The sequence below is a fragment of the Pipistrellus hanaki genome (genome assembly GCF_964339955.1).
Source record: "Pipistrellus hanaki genome assembly, chromosome: 9".
In the NCBI taxonomy this organism is placed as follows: Eukaryota; Metazoa; Chordata; class Mammalia; order Chiroptera; family Vespertilionidae; genus Pipistrellus; species Pipistrellus hanaki.
Genome location: NC_140511.1, coordinates 79,357,278 through 79,375,099, shown reverse-complemented (window position 1 = coordinate 79,375,099; position 17,822 = coordinate 79,357,278). Strand labels below are relative to the sequence as shown.

The 17,822-nt window shown below is 52.0% G+C and overlaps 2 protein-coding genes across 11 annotated transcripts in view; one reads left to right on the top strand and one right to left on the bottom strand.

Moving 5' to 3' along the window:
• Nucleotides 1-17,822, top strand: part of RNASEH2C (ribonuclease H2 subunit C) — a 56,063-nt gene that overhangs the window by 1,252 nt on the left and 36,989 nt on the right. The gene's annotated exons all lie outside the window — the stretch shown is intronic.
• KAT5 (lysine acetyltransferase 5) lies at nucleotides 12-7,375 on the bottom strand. 9 transcript variants are annotated; one of them, XM_084893833.1, is made up of 14 exons: nucleotides 7,094-7,375; nucleotides 6,928-6,994; nucleotides 6,563-6,631; nucleotides 6,335-6,471; nucleotides 5,897-6,079; nucleotides 5,733-5,807; nucleotides 5,553-5,657; nucleotides 4,853-5,101; nucleotides 4,692-4,781; nucleotides 2,905-3,045; nucleotides 2,731-2,824; nucleotides 895-1,054; nucleotides 700-781; nucleotides 12-627 (listed from the first exon to the last, which is right to left on the bottom strand). In XM_084893833.1, exons 1-14 carry the CDS (start codon nucleotides 7,103-7,105, stop codon nucleotides 493-495), a joined length of 1,599 nt encoding a protein of 532 aa, XP_084749959.1. In that variant the 5' UTR covers nucleotides 7,106-7,375; the 3' UTR covers nucleotides 12-492. The 9 variants fall into 9 exon arrangements, with proteins under 9 accessions (XP_084749959.1, XP_084749961.1, XP_084749960.1 ...); XM_084893835.1 differs by having other exon boundaries at nucleotides 5,553-5,627; nucleotides 7,094-7,374; XM_084893834.1 differs by having other exon boundaries at nucleotides 5,897-6,052; nucleotides 7,094-7,374.

Below are 17,822 nucleotides of genomic sequence, written 5' to 3'. Positions count from 1 at the left end.
CATTTCATGGCTCTGGCCCATAGAAACAGTTTATTACAGGGGGAAGGGGACACAGGTGTGTGTGTGTGTCTGTGTGTGTGTGTGTGTGTGAGACAATACAGGGGCAGGACGGGTACTGGGGCGAGAGGCCAGAATTTTGTAACCAATACCCACCCCAGCCCCAACTCCTACTTTACAAATTTTTTACAGCCACCAACCCTCTGTACAGAGTGCCCCACTCCCCTCTCACTGTACACGTCTGCCTGGCTCCCTCTGGTCCCTGGTTCACAGCAAGCCGGGCCTGCAGCCAGCAGCCAGCTGGCCGGGGAGGTGGCCTGAGCCCTGAGCTCACTTTGGTGCTGGGCACCAACCAGCCCCTGCCAGGCCGGCCCTCTCCTGTGGAACTGTCCTCAGCCTGGTCTGTCTCCCTTGGTGTCCCCCAGGGGGCCCTGTGGGCGGGAGGGGCCGTCAGCTCGTCCTGCCGCGCTGTGGGCGCTCCCACGGCTGAGCCTGTCACCACTTGCCCCGCTTGCTCCAGTCCTTGGGAGTGAAGTGCAGACACTTGGAGTCGATGCGGAGCAGGCGCTTGAGCATGGCCCGCTCGTGCCCATCCACGATGTCCTCCGAGAGCGTGAGGATGTACTGGCCCTGGCGGGAGGGGACAGCCGGTCAGCGCGGGGCGAGCCCTCTGCACCTCCAGCCCTGTCCCTGCGCCCCTACCTTGTAGTAGTTGATGAGGTTGAGGTACTGGAGGGTGGAGATGACGTCCTCCTTCTTGATGCTGGTGATCTCGCTGATCTCGCTGCGGGAGGACAAAGGTCAGGTCCCGGGCCCTCTCTGCCCCGGGAGCTCAGGGGGAGAGAGTCTGGGAGCACCCGGCCAGGCCATGCACCCCCGTAGGTGGGCCAGGCTCACTTGATGGTGATCTGTGGCCTCTCCCCGCTCTCAGACTTCAGTCCCATCAGGATCTCCAGGATGGTCTGGGACCAGTAGCTTCGGTAGGACAGGAGGCCAAGGTCCGAGAGGGGCTTCTCAGGGGTCCCCGTCTTCCCTTCCACTTTGGAGAGCTCATAACCTAAAGCATCGGGGAGGGAGGGCATGAGCACAGGGCCACGGCTTCATGTAACCACGCTGAGGCAGAACGCCCGCTTCCCATTCAGGCCCTGCTGTGGGGTGGTCTGGGACAGGGGGGGGGCTTGTCTGCTCTGCCTGTTTCCTCATGAAGGACAATGACCTGTGTGCCAAGCACAGTGGCGGGTACTGGAGGCACTAAGTGGCTACAACCAGCTGGGAGGGTGGTGGGGTTAGGGTAAGAGTTTAGAGGTGGAGTGCGGGGAAGCAGAGAAAACGGCTTCTAGAAAGAAGTCTCCGATTTCCCTGTGTCGCTCCACACTCCCTCTGTACTTGGGTGTGTGAGGAGGGAAGCAGAGACCCCACCTGTGGGCCAGGCCAGAGGCGCTCTCCCGAGCTGTGACCTGAGCCGCAGCAGCTCGGAGACTGGGCTGACCAGGTGGCTGTGAGGGTGCAAGGAGCACCAAAGCGCTTCCCAATCAGGGAAGACAGTCCTCCCTCTCGAAGCTCCCTCCCACTCGACTGCCCTGCCCTCTGGCCTGCTGAGCTGGCACTGGCGGTTCCTGGTGAGAATCAGACCTGCAAAGCCCTGCATGGCCTCACGTCTCTTGGGCAGTCTTCATCGCCCTGGGATTCTCCACCCTTCCTCATCCTCAGTCATAAGCGCTCTGTGTTGCACCACAGCCCGTTCTGCTTCCCTGCTCTCGGTTCATCTTTGTCAGCCAGTCTGGCCCTCTTGCCCAACCTCCCGACTTCCACCAAGGAAGCCGGTGTGGAGGGCAGAGAGGGTCGTGTTTGGAGAGAAAGCATGGAGGACGCCACACACACGGCTCCTACTTAACCTTGCTGGGTCATGGTGCGTGTCAAGTCCTGACAGATCCACTGGACACCACACTGGCCTCACACCCTCCCACCCTGACTGCCAAACTGAGCGCCCCTCCTTGGTAGCCCTGCCTGCACCCCTCTCCATTGAGGCTTCGTTAAGCATCACCTGTTACCAGGCTGAGGGCTTCTAAAGATGGGGTCCCTTCGCAGCTTCTTTCTACCAATGACATTTCCCAAGCGGGCCACGACCTGGTCAAGTCCAGCCTGGTTTCCCGAACAGCTAAGGCCCCCTCCCCGCCTTCCAGCTCGGAGCTTGGCTAGCTCAGTGAATGGCGAGTGAACAGAACGGGAGAGGGAGGCTGGGCAGCAGAGAGACCTGGGATCGGAGGGGACACTGAAGAGTTCACGAGGGATGAGGGCAGAGTCCCTTCTGGGCTTAAGACACTGGACAGGGCCATAACCATGCAACCAGTTTCCACCTCTGCTGAATGAGCAGCACTTTGAACATCTGTCTACCAAGCTCCGAAAACAGCTGGTCCTCATCCCGGAACTTGCAGGACAACACAGAGGCAGAGGGATGAGCAGTGGCTCACTCGGCTTCAGCCCATGGCCCTGGGCAGGATGTGACTCAAATTTGGGGAGAGGTGGGTGATGCTTAGAGCCTCGGTCAAGGAGCAGTGAGGGGTGAGAACCTTGTCCTGAGGTGCCACCCCAGCTGACTGTGGCAGTGAACCTGAGAGTGAAAGAATCTTGGAAGAGTCCCATCTTGATTTCTGGCCGAGGTGCCGGGCTGAGAACCACGGCCTATGTGATGGGAGCCCTGGCCCAGCCCCGGCCGTGAGCAGAGGTACTCACTGAACTCAATCAGCAGCTTGCCGTAGCCCCGGCGCTGGTAGGGAGGCAGGGTCAGGATGCAGGCCACGTTGTAGTCCTCTGTGGACTCCTTCTCCTGGGGAACGGAGGGGTGTGAGGGCGGGGCCGGCCCGGGCGGGCGGCTGGGGGTGGGCGGCTGGGGGCGGCGGCGCTCACCTTGGAGAAGTAGCCCACGATGTGGAAGCCCTTGCAGTCGTACTCCGTCATGACGTAGAAGAGGAAAGGGTCGGTGTCGTAGTACAAGGTCTTGTGGTCCAGGAAGCACTTGGCCAGGAGACACAGGTTCTGGGAGTAGCTCTGTGAAGGGAAAGGCCTGTCAGGGCTCCGGCCCCGATCCCAGCACGGCCGCCGGGACAGTCCCCCGGGGCTGCTCTGTGGCCCAGGCTGACGGGTGGCACGCCTTCCTCCCTGAGGCCTGATTCCATCGGGCAGGGCCACTCTGCAGTGTGGAGAAGCCCATGGATCAGCCCCGGGGACCGCACCGCCCTGTGCTGTCGTCGGCAGCCAATAGGCTGACGCGCACCCAGGAAGGCTGACGAGGCTGATGAGAGAAGCCCTGCCCATGTGACAGGAGTCTGGCTGTCAAAAAGACAACTCTTTTGCCTACAGTCACACCTCTTGGGAACTGATTCAGTCTAAACTGAGGTAAGGCATTCTAGAACTTAAAAAACAGCCTTAGGAGCCCCCTGCCCAAAAAACTTATTACTCTGCACATAATTATCCCGTGCTTCAGTCATGGCTCTTAGCTACGTGCTGGGCACTGCCACCGGGATGCCATGTTCACCCTTAACACAGAACAGAGGTAAAGCGGCTCTTCCTCTCAAGCTCCCCGCACCCAAGCCAGAGCTCTCCGCTGCCAGGCAAGGTGCCTGCCTCCCTCACCACCTTCTGGGCCCAGGAACGGGGGTCTCTCAGCGGTGCCTCCAGGTTACCCCTTCCTCCCCACAACCAGACTAAAGCAGCTGGAAGCTTTACTCTTACGGTGTCCCCAACTCTCCCACCTGCCTCACTCCCACCTCCGGAGCGCTGTCCCTGTAACAGCTTCCCCTCATCCTCCCCTTCGCACCTACCCTCACGTGCCTGCCCCTCAGAACCCCACAGCTTGGGGGTCCCTTACCACCTCGTCCTTCACGTCAAGGCTCAAAAGTCACCTCTTCTGGGAAGCTTTGGTACTGCCTCCTTTGGGTCCTAATAACTCACCCTCTGCTTCAGGACACCTAACGCCCTGGGAGATCTAAAGTGGCCATTGGGCCCTGGTCGGCTTGGCTCAGTGGATAGAGCGTCGGGTTCAATTCTGGTCAAGGGCACGTACCTCAGTTGCAGGCTCCACCCTGACCCAGGCCCCGGTCGGCATGTGTGCAGGAGGCAACCAATCAAATGTGTTTCTCTCACATCGATATTTCTGTCTTTCCCTCTCTTCTCTCTAAAAATCAATGGAAAAAATATGGACTCGGATGAGCATTAAAAAAAAAAAAAGGAGGGGGGGGCGCCAAAACCGGTTTGGCTCAGTGGTAGAGCGTCAGTCTGCGGACTGAAAGGTCCCGGGTTCGATTCCGGTCAAGAGCATGTACCTTGGTTGCGGGCACATCCCCGGTGGGGGGTGTGCAGGAGGCAGCTGGTCGATGTTTCTCTCTCATCGATGTTTCTAGCTCTCTATCCCTTTCCCTTCCTCTCTGTGAAAAATCAATAAAATATATATTTTTTAAAAGTGACAATCGGTGTGTCTGTTTTCTCCGTGGACTGAGCACTCAGCAGAGATTTCTGTCTAATTCCTGGTCATGTTTTTATCTCTCAGCTCCTGCCCTTCAGGGAGAGGCAGGATGGGAACTCAATAAAACTGGTGTGAGCCAACTTGTTGGCTGGACTGGTCAGTGTTTTCCTAAGCATTTGACTTCCCCAGACTCCAAGTTCCCAGGACTCGGCACCGAGCCTCAGTCACTCACCTTATTCTTGCGTCCATCGATCTCAAAGAAGGAGATGGTGCCTTTGCGGTAAATCTCGTTGCCTGGGGGATGGCGCAGGTCACACTTGGTCTGGGGGAGAGAGGCGGGTCAGGGCAGCGAAGGATGGGGGTGGTGTAGGGCGGTACCTGGCCCCTTCATACCAAGTGCCGCTGCAGACACTTGAGGCTGCGGCCATACTTGAGGCAGAACTCGCAGAGGTAGAGGACGGGCAGGGTGGTGAGCTCCTGTGGGTACGGGGAGAAGTACCACGGCTTGAGGCGGTGGCGGCCCAGCTCGATGCACTCGATGTTCTTCATCCGGGTGACGATGTCGTCGTGGCTCCGGTCGGACACCAGGCTCCCCGTCATGCGCGGAGCCGATGGTATTCCGTCTGAGCTGTCCTGGGAGTCCTGCCCGGGCCAGGGGAAGACCCTGGGTTACAGGAGACCACAGCGCACAGCTGCCCCCCGCCCCCAGGTTCCCTGTTCAAGCCTAACAGCAGCCTGTGGAGCAGGTACATCAGTGGTCGGCAAACTGCGGCTCAAGAGCCACATGGGGCTCTTTGGCCCCTTGAGGGCGGCTCTTCCACAAAACACCACGTGCGGGCGTGCACATACGGTGCGATTGAAATTTCGTGGCCCCTGCGCAGAAGTCGGTGTTCGGCTCTCAAAAGAAATTTCAATCGCTGTACTGTTGACATTTGGCTCTGTTGACTAAAGAGTTTGCCGGCCGCTATACTACATAACCCCCACTCTCCAGATAAAGAAACCAAGACCACTGGTTTATTTTTAAACTACCCACTAAACTCCACCTGTCTATGTCCCTTCCTCTTTACTCAGCCTCCCTCTTCCCGAGACCCACCTCATCAGTGCCCAAGCAATTGGATTTTCGCTTCCGTCCTGGCTGAGCTGCCACCGCCCTGCGGGCTGACCCATTCTGTAGGTGAGATGACAGGAACAGCAGTGGCTGTGAGATGCGTTTGAAAGGGGCTCCCAGAAGGCAGAGGAAGGAAGGGAAGGAAAGGCGGTCTGGAGGGCTCACCTGGGGGAAAACTGAGGCGGGGGCTGTCTCACTGGGCACTGGAGTTGCTGGTGAAACCACCTCCACCTTTCGTTTCTGCAGAGAGAAACCAAGAAAGGTGGGTCAGAGGGTAGAGAAGGGGGGACCTGAGAGGAAAGCAAGGTCCCTGGAATTGCTGAGGGTACCGTGGAGCGGTGGTTGGGCTGCAGACAGGAGCTGGAGGAGAGCGGCTGGTCGGGCTCGCCGCCGGGAATGGCCTCCCGCTCCTTAGGCAGGTTGAAGCGGAGCGTGATCTGGACCGGGATTGGCAAGGTCTTCCCGCTGGCCTGTGCGGAGGCCGGCTGTAGAGATAGGTCCAGGGTCTTCCTCTGGGGTGGGGATGGTGGTGGGATGGGACAGGGCAGTGGGGGGCCCCTCGGCATGGAATCATCAAACCCCACCCTCTCAAGGACACAGGAATAGCCTTTGGACTCTGGAAGCTACATCTGCGATTTGGGCCCCATCCTTTGCAAGCAGAAACCAGGATGGGAGGGTGCTGCCTCCAGCCCATCCAGGAACCACTGAAGCCGAGAGAGGAGAGGCGGCGGCGGCAGGAGAGGAGGTGAAGCAGGGGACCTACTCACCACCTCTCTCTCGGGAGAGCCAGGGCGGGACCCGGGGAGCCCGTTCTTGGTGGGGGTCTTGGCCTCTTTCTTAGGGAACTGAATCTTCTTCAGGTCCAGCCGCTCGTGGGTCACCCATTCATCCAGGCGTTTGTTGACTGCAGCGGTGGGGACGGCTCAGGAAGGAGTGCCAGAGACCATCCCCCAACTCTGCCCCGCGGCCCCTCCTTACCCCAGCCCGCCACTCACAGTCAATGTAATGGACGTAGAAAAGCTTCCTGCCACTGATGTCCTTCACGCTCAGGATCTCGGCCAGGGCTGCGAACAGCACAGGGGCCACAGAAGGGTCAGGCCAGGAGGCTCCACCCTTCTCCCCCAACCACACTCCCGAGCCGATCTCTACGCCCCGGCACCCGGGAGCCCCCGGGCACCCAGAGCCACCCCCTCTGCAAGCCCCGCCCTGCCCATCGCGGAGCCGCACAGGCCACGCCCTCCTGGGGACCGGGCCCGCCCGCCCCAGAATCCTCCCGTCCCTCCTCCTCCCGAGGGTTCGGCTGACTCCCTCCCGCCCCTCGCCCTCGGGTCGCTTAGCCCCGCCCCCCGACGTCACTCACGCCACTCATCCTCGTTGTCCTGGTTCCGCCGCAGCACCGGCAGGCGGCAGCCTTCGATGATCTCCCCCTGGGGAGACAGCGCGGCGCCAGGGTCGGCTACTGGGGGTCCTCGGGCTCTACCCACCTCCCCTGGCTCCCTCCGCCCCGCCCCGGGCACCGGACTCACCACCTCCGCCATCTTCCCTCCCTCCACTGCCACTTCCGGCCCCTCTGGGAGACGTCACTTCCGGGTCTGAACGCGTTACAGGCCCGGGCTTCCCGGTGCCGCTCCCGACGAGGACCCGTGAGAGGCCCCGCTGCCCCGCTGGGGGCGGGAGGACGGCCCGCCTGGCCGGCAGGACAATGGGGCGTTTTACATCGCGGCCCGGGTCCTGGGTGGAATCTCCACAACGTACACAACGATTGGAGGAAAGCTGAGTCCGTCACGTGACGCTCTCCGGGTGCGACGCCGGTCACGTGGGCGCAGCGCGGGTGACTGTGTTTGTGCTTTGGGGGTGCCGGGCCTCAGTCCCAGGGGCTGTGGGAGGTGTCGATGGGCGTGAACTGCGCATGCTCCGCAGTGGCGGGGGGTGTGTGTGTGTGTGTGTGTGTGTGTGTGTGTGTGTGTGTGTGTGTGTGAGTGGCGGGGGTGTGTGTGTGTGTGTGTGTGTGTGTGTGTCAGTGTGTGTGTGTGTGTGTCAGGCCTGGGAGGTTTGGGAGTCCGGGTGGGGCTGTGAAGGGACTACTTTTGGGGACTGAGGATAGTTCTAGGTTGTCTTGTACATGAAGTTTATGTGTTGTAAGAACAACACATCATTATTCATTCAGACATTCCACAAATGTTTAACTGTCTCCTATCTTGTGCCAGGCACTATTCCTGGAGTGTGGAATGCATCAGTAAGTAAAGAACCTTGCCCTCATGGAGCTTACATTCTTGAGGTTGGGAGGAAAAAGATGTATGTAACAAACAGTAACTATAAAATAAAGTAAATTATTCAGTATATTAAAGAGAGGTAAGTGGGGAAACCAAAAAGAATGCACAAGGGGAAGGAGATGGGCAGGTAGGTTGCCATTTTAAATAGGGTCAGGGCAGGCCTGGCTGGAAGTGTATCAGTTGAGAAAAGACTTAGAGGAGGGGTAGGGAACCTCTTTTCTGCCAAGGGCCATTAGGATTTTTACCAGCACAAATGGGTTTACTAGGGAAGTGCCAAGAATAGTAATTCAGGACAAGCAAGCTATAGCAAAAGCCACAAGCAAATAGGCAAATTGACAAACAAAAGAGGGGAACATTGTTTTATGGAGAGAAAAAGAGGAAGTTGGGAGGAGTTGTTTTAACAAAAGTCCATTGGAGAAAGGCAAGAAGCGTTCAGGGAACTGAAAGTTCTCATTCCCTGAGTTGCTGGGGTGGTGCAGTTCCTGTAGGAGCTGCAATGTACATCTTTTCTGTTGGGGTCTGTAAATGACCATTATTGTCCTTAGCTACAGTGGTACTGAGTGAGAGCTCCCCCTACTGGCCTTCTGACCCCTTTTTTAGTGATGTTTTCCTTTATTTTCACAACGTCTTCAAGGTTCATCCACCGTATAGAGAGTGTCAAAAACACATTCATTTTTGCTGAAACCGGTTTGGCTCAGTGGATAGAGTGTCAGCGTGCGGACTGAAAGGTCTCAGGTTCGATTCCGGTCAAGGGCATGTACCTTGGTTGCGGGCACATCCCCAGTAGGGGGTGTGCAAGAGGCAGCTGATTGATGATTCTCTCTCATCGATGTTTCTAACTCTCTATCCCTCTCTCTCCCTCTCTGTAAAAATAAATCAATAAAATATATTTTTTTTAAAAATCTCAGTAGATTTTATTGATAGAAATTGACAAGCTAATGTTAAAATATATAGAGAAACTCAAAGGACCCAGAATAGCCAATACAGTTTTGAAAAAGAATGAGATCAGAGGCCACACAGTGTAATACTAGCATAATAGAAACATATCAAAACAGAACTATGGAACAGAATAAAATCCAGAAATAAATCCACACATAATATAGTCAATTGTTTCGTGACAAAGTGAAGAGAATTTAAGTGAAGAAAAAGTAGGCTTTTTAACAAATAAAGCTGGGATAGCCAGACATCCATATGGGGGAAAAATGAGCTTTGATTCTTCGTAGCCTATATGTAATTAAATATTGATTCTAAACCTAACTGTAAAACAAAAACCATTAAACTATAACAATAAAACTTAATGAAGAAAAAATAATAAAAAAAATAAAAAAATAAAAATAAAGATGTGGAATTTGAACCTAAAACAAACAAACAAACAAAAAAAAACTTAATGAAGAAAATGCAGGAGAAAAAAATTTGTGCCCTAAGGGTCAGCAGAGATTTCTTTTGATAAGACATAAGCATAAGCCATCAAAGGAAAAAAAGTGTGAAATAGCCCTAGCTGTTTTGCTCAGTGGATAGAATGTCAGCCTGCGGGCTTGTTATAGTTATAAGTGTGTGATTTAAACTTAAATGGAAGTGTTTACCTTATGTGATTTAAACCTAGCATAACTAACCCCATTTTGAAGTTGTTTTGAAGTTGTAACCCTGAGTGTATGTGAATGCCCTAACAGGTGCTAATCTTTAAAGTTGTAGACAAGTTTACCCCAAGTGTGAACGCCCTAACATGTGTTAATCTCTAAAGTTGTAAACAAGTAGCAATGTGCCAGGTAATGCTGCCTGTGAGACCCCTGATAACACACACTGAAGACCCATTGGTTACACCCAGAAGGAACAAGGGAACACCCAGAATGGCCATAAAAGAAGGGACCTAGAGGCACCTGATGCTCCTCCACTGACGGTGACTCTCGCTCCCTTCCTGTTCCTGTTCGAAATACCGCGTGAAGCTCTGCCCGACACGCTGTCACTCTGCCCGGGAGCCAAACCTCTGAGCCTCCACTGTGGCCGAAGCACTGCCGGCATCGTTCCTGTCCAGTGTGTGTCTGTCGGCGCCGATCTCCAGGGGACCTGCCTAGGCTTCTGAAACCACCAGGACTCTGGTAAATAAACCGTGTGATTCGTGCATCTTCAATGTTTGTCTCTTGTTTTTAGTTTATGCTCGGTCAAATTTAGTAAGAACTGTGGGCAACCCGTATAAGTCCAGTTTCTGGCTGAGGAACCCCATTCACCTGTGCATACGTTTCCACCTGAGGCTGAGTTGGAACAGGACTGGAGTCCAGGGTTCAATTCTGGTCAAGGGCATATGCCCAGTTGCAGGCTCAATCCCCAGTGTGGGGCGTACAGGAGACAGCCAATCAATGATTCTCATCATTGATGTTTCTCTCTCTCTCCCTCCTTCCTCTTTGAAATCAATAGACATATTTTTAAAAGTGTGAAATAAATACAAATCTATTCTTAGAAAGTCATCATTAGCTAAATGAAAAGGTGAACCACAAACTGGAAGAAACTATTTGCAGTACACATGTTTCAAATTTGAGACTGGTATCCAGATGTAGGAAGGACTCTAAAATCTCAATTACAGAACAAAACAGCAAACACTTTGGAAACTTCACGATAGATGACATATGAAGCCAGACATAAAAGAGTACATATTGTATGATTCCATTTTTATGACATTCTAGGTAAGACGAATTGAATTAATAGAATCAGAAAACGGATCACAGATTGCTTGGGGCATGGGACGGGTGTGGGGATTTGGCTGGGAGGAGGCACGGAGCGTTTTGGGGGTGGAAATGTTCAATATCTTGATTGTGGTGATAGATACGTGGATGTAAACATTGCTAAACTCATTGAACTGCACACTCAAAACATATGCACCTACTGTATGCAATGGGCCTTAGTGACGCGGGTTTTTTAAAGCAAGGGAAACACCTGCCCTGCCACTTCTGTGCGGAGTCCTTGAGTGAGTGTCTTCCCTTCTCAATTCGCTCACCTGCAAAATGGAAGGAGAGAGCCTCACCAGGTTCTGAGATTTATTTTTTTAATTTTAAAAAAAATATATTTTATTGATTTTACACAGAGAGGAATTGAGAGGGATAGAGAGTTAGAAACGTCGATGAGAGAGAAACATCGACCAGCTGCCTCTTGCACACCCCCCACTGGGGATGTGCCCGCATCCAATGTACATGCCCCTGACTGGAATCGAATCCGGGACCTTTCAGTCCGCACACCGACGCTCTATCCTAGGGGTGTCGAACTCAATCAGAGAAGGGGCCAAAATCTAAAATCCAGCCTAAATCACGGGCCGAATGGTTTACTGAACAGTCATAAACTGACAATGTCATAAACTGACAGCGGAGTGCAGTGATGACAGCGCGGTGCGGGCCACATTGCAAAGCCTGGCGGGCTGGATTTGGCCCGCGGGCCTTGTGTTTGACACATGTGCTCTATCCACTGAGCCAAACCGGTTTCGGCTGTTCTGAGATTTAAATGAGATTCATTCACCTGAAGGGTCCTGTTGGGAGCCCTCCACAAAGGCTAGATGCTACTGCTGGGGGAGGGGTGTCTGGTCTCTCCTCTGGTCCCTCGTGGCACCCAGGGGAAGTCTGCCTGGTCCCTTCAGTTGCATCTTGTGCCTCCTCATCCTGAAGGCAGAGCCACTCCAGGCCTGCCAGCTCTTTTTAAAAAATGCCGCTTCGCCAGGCCCGGAGTGGCCGGGACCGGAGCAACCGGGCCCAGAGCAGCCGGGTCGGGTGCGGCCAGGCCTGTAGCAGCAACAGCCAAGTCCAGAGCAACTAGGTCGGGAGCGGCAGTGACCAGACCCGGAGCAGCTGGTTGTGGAACGAACCAGAGCAACAGAGGCCAGGCCCGGAGCAGCCAGGCCCGAAACAGCTCGCTCCTCGCCTGTCCCTGCCCACGGCTGCCTCTCAGACATGGCTGGAAACTTTTGCGGGAACTTGAGGGTCTGCTGAATCAAGTGATGAAGGCTTAGATCTGGATGTGTTGAGTTAGTATAGCGCTGGGGTGTTGATCTGTGAGTGCCTTGGGTGGGGCCTGGATGAGGCTGGTTGACCTATTTGAAAATGTCTTTTGTGTGAAGTGTATCCTTGGGCATGTGGAGGTATTATTGATATGAGAAAATGCTAAGTAACAGATTTACTATCTGAAAAGGGATTTACTATCGGGGAAAGGGAGGGAGGAAGAGACTGAACATAAACTGTGCACCTATGGATGAGGACAATGGGGGATGGGGAGGGGGCAGAGGGTGGGGTGGGAACCTGGTGGAGGGGGGAAGAAATGAGGAACCTTTGTAATAATATGAACAATAAAGATTGATTTAAAAAAAAAAAAATGCCGCTTCACAGAGAAACATCGATCAGACCATCAAACCTCAAGGGAAGGTTGGGGAGGGTGGGGGGAGGGGGAGAGATCAACCAAAGGACTTGTATGCATGCATATGGGCCTAACCAGTGGACACAGACAACAGGGGTTGAGGACATGAGTGGGGCGGATGGGGAGGTAATGGGGGGATAAGGACCCATATGTAACACCTTATCAATAAAGAAACTTTAAAAATAAAAAATAAAATACTCCCAAGTTTATATTTCACTCCCCCAAAATAAAAAAATAAATAAAAATGCCACTTCAAGGCCTTTGCACTTGTTGCTTTCTGCCCCTCCCCCAACTCCCCTAACCGCCCCCCTTTGGCAACCATCAGCTTGTTCTCTATATCTATGGATCTTACTGTTTTGTTTATTCATTTGTTTTTTCATTTCATTTATTTATTTTCATTTTTTATTAAGGTATTATATGTGTACATATCTTACTATTGCCCCACACACACATGCCCTCACCTCCCAGATATTTATTTATTTTTTAAATATTTTTATTGATTTCAGAGAGGAAAGGAGAGGGTGAAAGAGGGAGAAACGTCAATGATGAGATTGGCTGCCTCCTGCACGCCCCTACTGGGAATCGAGCCTGCAACCCAGGCATGTGCCCTTGACCGGAATTGAACCTGGGACCTTTCAGTCTGCATGCAACGCTCTATCCACTGAGCCAAACCAGCTAGAGCTGTTCTGTTTTTTTTAGATGCCACTTCTAAAGTGAAATCATATGGTACTTGTCTTTGTCTGACTTATCTCACTTAGCATAATACCCTCTAGATCTATCCATATGGTTGCAAATGACAAGCTTTCGTTCTTTTTTATCGCTACATAATAGTCCATTATGAAGACACACCATATCTTCTTTACCCATTCATTTATCGCTAGACACCTAGTTTTTGCTTCTATGTGTTGGCTGTTATAAGCAAGCAATGCTCCAGTGAACACAGGAATGCATATATCTTTTCAAATTAGTGCAGTGTTGTTTTCCTTCTACCAGCTCCTGATGCTAAATCACTTAACTCTTGGTGGCTAGGGGAGCCTCCTTCTGTGCCCTGACCCCTCCCAAGGCCCGGGGACTCTGTGAGGCTGCTCACTCCGACTCCCAGGCTCCCTCTTGAGCATTTGGATGTGCCCTTGGCCTGGTTCCAGCCAGAAACACGGCACAGGATCAGGGCGCTCACAAGCCTCTCTCTGGTTCTCTTCCTTTCTACACTGCAGCTGCAGTTAGGCCAACAGGCTCTTCCTGGGAACACCCTGACACTTCTGCCGTTCCTTTCTGACACTTCTGCCGTTCCTGTCTTCCCTCACTTCATCTTTGCATCATTCCCCTTGGTGTCAGTATCCGAGCATTCATTCTTCCAAATCTGTTGTTTATGACCCTGAAATCAATGACTTCTTTTGTTCCACTGGGTCCTGAGTCAGTGACTAAAGAGGGAGTGTCTCAGGGTACAAGGAAGTGTATGTGTGTGTGTGTGTGTGTGTCCTGTGATGCTATCTCAAAACATTCTCCCGTGCCAGAGATGTGTCAGGCTGAGGAGGTGCAGAGGAAGGGTGGGAGGCTAAGGAAACAGGGCTGACTCCTGGGCTTGGGCCATGCCTGGACTGAAAACAGAGGAGGGACTGAGATATGTGTGTCTGGGCACAGTGAGACTATGCCGGCAAGCTTTGGGCTGGAGAAAGGCCGAATGGACTTAAGTTAGACGTGCCCAGAGGCCCTGGCTAGGAGAGAGCGGAAGCAGAGGCAGGACTTAGTTGGTGGGAGGGGAATGGGGAGGGGCGACAGGGGCGTCTGGCCTTGGGAGAGGGTAGGCGGCCAGTAGAATGGACGTGTCTTACTGCCTGCTTGTGTGGTGGATGGCAGCTGGAAACAGGATTTTCTTTTCCTGTTTTTGCCAGGATTTGGACAGAGGGAAGTTCTGGGGTTACCCAGACCTGTGGCCACTCCGAGCCCCAGGAACAAGCCAGGGTATGCCTTGTGGGGTCATCACAGGCAGCCCCTGAATGGATGTGCTTTGTATACCTGCCTCATGTGGGACTTCTCCAAAGGCTGTGGAATCTGGAAATCTGGAATGAACCAGAGAGGTTAGAAGGGGACAGGGTGTGTGTGTGTGTGTGTGTGTGTGTGTGCCACTGTCGACATGGAGCTTATGTCTGTCTCCTTTTAAAACATCAATTCCAGTCCTAGCCAGATTGGCTCAGTGGATAGAGCATCGGCCTGCAGATTGAAGGGTCCCATATTCAATTCTGGTCAAGGGCACGTGCCCTGGGGCTCAATCCCCAATAGGGGGCGTGCAAGAAGCATCCGATCCATGATTCTCTCTCATCGTTAATGTTTCTATCTCTCTCTCCCTCTCCCTTCCCCTCTGAAATTAAAATATATTTTAAAAATAAAATAAACATCAACCCCACCAGGGCTACGACTTTGTCTTGTTTACGCTCTGTCCCAGGCACATCGGAGGCACACAGCCAACACCTGGTGAATGAGTGAGTCAGGAGCTGGGTCTGAGGGCCTGAGGGCAGAAGGCTGACCCTGACAGGGAAGTCAGAGGGAGACAGATTTGGACCCTCCATCAGAAAGGACCTTGAAACACCAGAGCGTCTGTGAGCATCCTGTTGCCTAACTGACCAGACGGGGGCAGAGATGGGTCTGGAGGGGCACCGAGGAAGCTGACTCTGACTCTAGGACTTGGCTCATGGTCACATTGCGATAGGTAACCGCACAAAATGTCCCCTCTCAAGTCAGACATAACCGGTTCAAATCCTGACTCCTCCATTAAGCTGTGTGGCCTTGGGCATGTTACTCAATGTCTCTGAACCTGTTCCCATGAGTAGATACCAATGGGACAACACCTATCCCAAAAGTGGGTTGTAAGCTTTAGATTCAAATGGTCACCCATGTATAGCATTTAGCTCAGCACCTGGCACTCCGCCAATGCCCAAGCATTAGCTGCCATTACAGGGCTGGAGCCCGGCTGGAGGGGCTGCTGCCCAGGGCCCGTGAACAAGGACCGCTCACATGTGAAGTGGAGGAGAGAGATGAAACAAGCATCACCGTTGGTCATTGACGTCAGCTGAAGGATGGGTAAGTGAGGCTAATTATACCATTCTCTTTAATGCTGAGTGTTTGGCCCTAGCCGGTTTGGCTCAGTGGATAGAGAGTCAACCTGTGGACCAAAGGGTCCAGGGTTTGATCCGGTCAAGGGCATGTACCTTGGTTGCGGTCTCTCCCAGGTGCGGGCCCTGGTCCGGGCTCCTGCAGGAGGCAGCCAATTGATGTGTATCTCACATTGGTGTCTGTCTTTCCCTCTTCCTTCCACACTCCACCCTCCCCACCCCCCAAATATCATAATGAAACCTTATATTAGGGGTGTCGAACTCAATCAGAGAAGGGGCCAAAATCTAAAATCCAGCCTAAATCTCGGGCCGAATGGTTTACTGAACAGTCATAAACTGACAATGTCATAAACTGACAGCGGAGTGCAGTGATGACAGCGCGGTGCGGGCCACATTGCAAGGCCTGGCGGGCTGGATTTGGCCCGCGGGCCTTGTGTTTGACACATGTGCCTTATATGTTTGAAAATGTTCAAAATGAAAAAGCTAAAATCTGCCGAAACTGGTTTGGCTCAGTGGTAGAGCGTCGGTCTGCGGACTGAAAGGTCCCAGGTTTGATTCCGGTCAAGGGCATGTACATTGGTTGTGGGCACATCCCAGGTAGGGGGTGTGCAAGAGGCAGCTGGTCAATGTTTCTCTCTCATCGACGTTTCTAGCTATCTCTCTCCCTTCCTCTTTGTAAAAAATCAATAAAAATATATTTTAAGAAAAAGAAAAAGAAAAAAAAAGCTAAAATCTTTCTGCCGAGGAAAACAACAGCTACAGGCAATTTTACTTGTGAGTTTTATAAATCCTTTAAGGAACAGCTCTGGCCAGTTAGGTTCAGTGGATAGAGTGTCGGCCCTCGGACTGAAGGATCCTGGGTTGGATTTCAGTCAAGGGCAAGTATCTCAGATGCAGGCTCGATCCCTGGTCCTGGTGGTCAGGGTGCGGGTGGGAGGCAGCCAATCAATATGCATCTCTCACATCGATGTTTCTTTCCCTCTCCCTTCCACTCTCTCACTCTAAAAATCAATGGAAAAATATCCTATCCTCGGGTGAGGATTTACAGCAACAAAATCTTTTAAGGAACAAAGCATTCCAAACTGACATGGACTTTTCCAGAGAATAGAAAAGGTGGTATATTTCTTCAAATCATTCTATGAGGCTGATACAACTTTGATACCAAAATTAGACAAGGTCAGGACAAATGAAGGGAAACTACAGTCAGTTCATTTACAGAGAGAGTTGCAAAATCCTCTCCTAAATATCAGTGAATCAAATTCCACAGTATGACACCACCGTGAGCAAGTTAAGTTTATCCCAAAATACAAGATGGTTTACTATTAGGAAACCTATGTCATACTCTACATTAACAGATAAAGGAGAAAAATCTCATGATCTCTATAGATGCAGGAAAAGCATTTGATAAAAACCAACACCGATTTCTCATAACCATTATTAGTAAATGAAGAGTAGAAAGGAGCTTCCTTTTTAAAAATATATAAATTTTGTTGATTTTAGAGAAGGAGAGGGGGAGAGAGAGAAACATCAATGATGAGAGAGAAGCATTCACTGGCTGTCGCTGCCTTCTGCACACACCCTACTGGGGATGGAGCCCACAACCCAGGCATGCGTCCTTGGCCAGAATTGAACCTGGGACCCCTCAGTCCGCAGACCAACAGGCAAACCAGCTAGACGTGAAAGGAGCTACCTTAATTTGACAATGGATATGTACCAAAAATTACAAATAGTTTAGGAACAAGAACTGAAAAAATACGTACTGTTTCAGTAATCACATTTTTGGTGATAGGGTTGGTATTGTTATGCTGGGAGTGTTTTGTGTATAGTGTGAGGTAGATCAAAAGAATAACTGATTAGTATCATTGATAATTTATATCCTTTGGTAAAGAGTACATAAAATTTACCATTTTAACCACTTTAAGTGTACAGTTCAGTGGCATTAAGTACATTCACATGGTTGAGCAACTATCGTCATTATCTCCAGAATCTTTTCATTATCCGCCAACATAAACTTGGTATCCATTACACACTAACTCCCCATCCTTGCTGTCCTAGCCATGGGTAGCCATTATTCTACTTTCTGCCTCTGTGAACTTAACTCTGTACCTCATGCAATGGCCGCCCACTTGCACCTGGCTTACTGCCCTTAGAATGTACTCAAGGTTTGTCCTGTGGTAGCAGGTATCAGAATTTCATTTTTAAAGGATCACGCAAGGGTCAGTGGTGACTGCCTGTCATTAAGCAGAGGTTATAAGGAGCCTCTTCCGCGCCTCGGAGAAGTAAATGCCTTGACTAACCCGGGCCAGCCACGTGAGAAACGAAAAGAGTGGGAGGGCGGTAACTGTTTTCACTTTTCTCTTCCTGTTTTCTCAGGGCCTGAGAACGCGGCTCAGAATTTCCAGTCTTTTCCAATTCCCACATGATTCCCTAATTTAGAACGAACTCGTAGGAAATAAAGTCGTTTTCCATCTGGGGAAGACTCC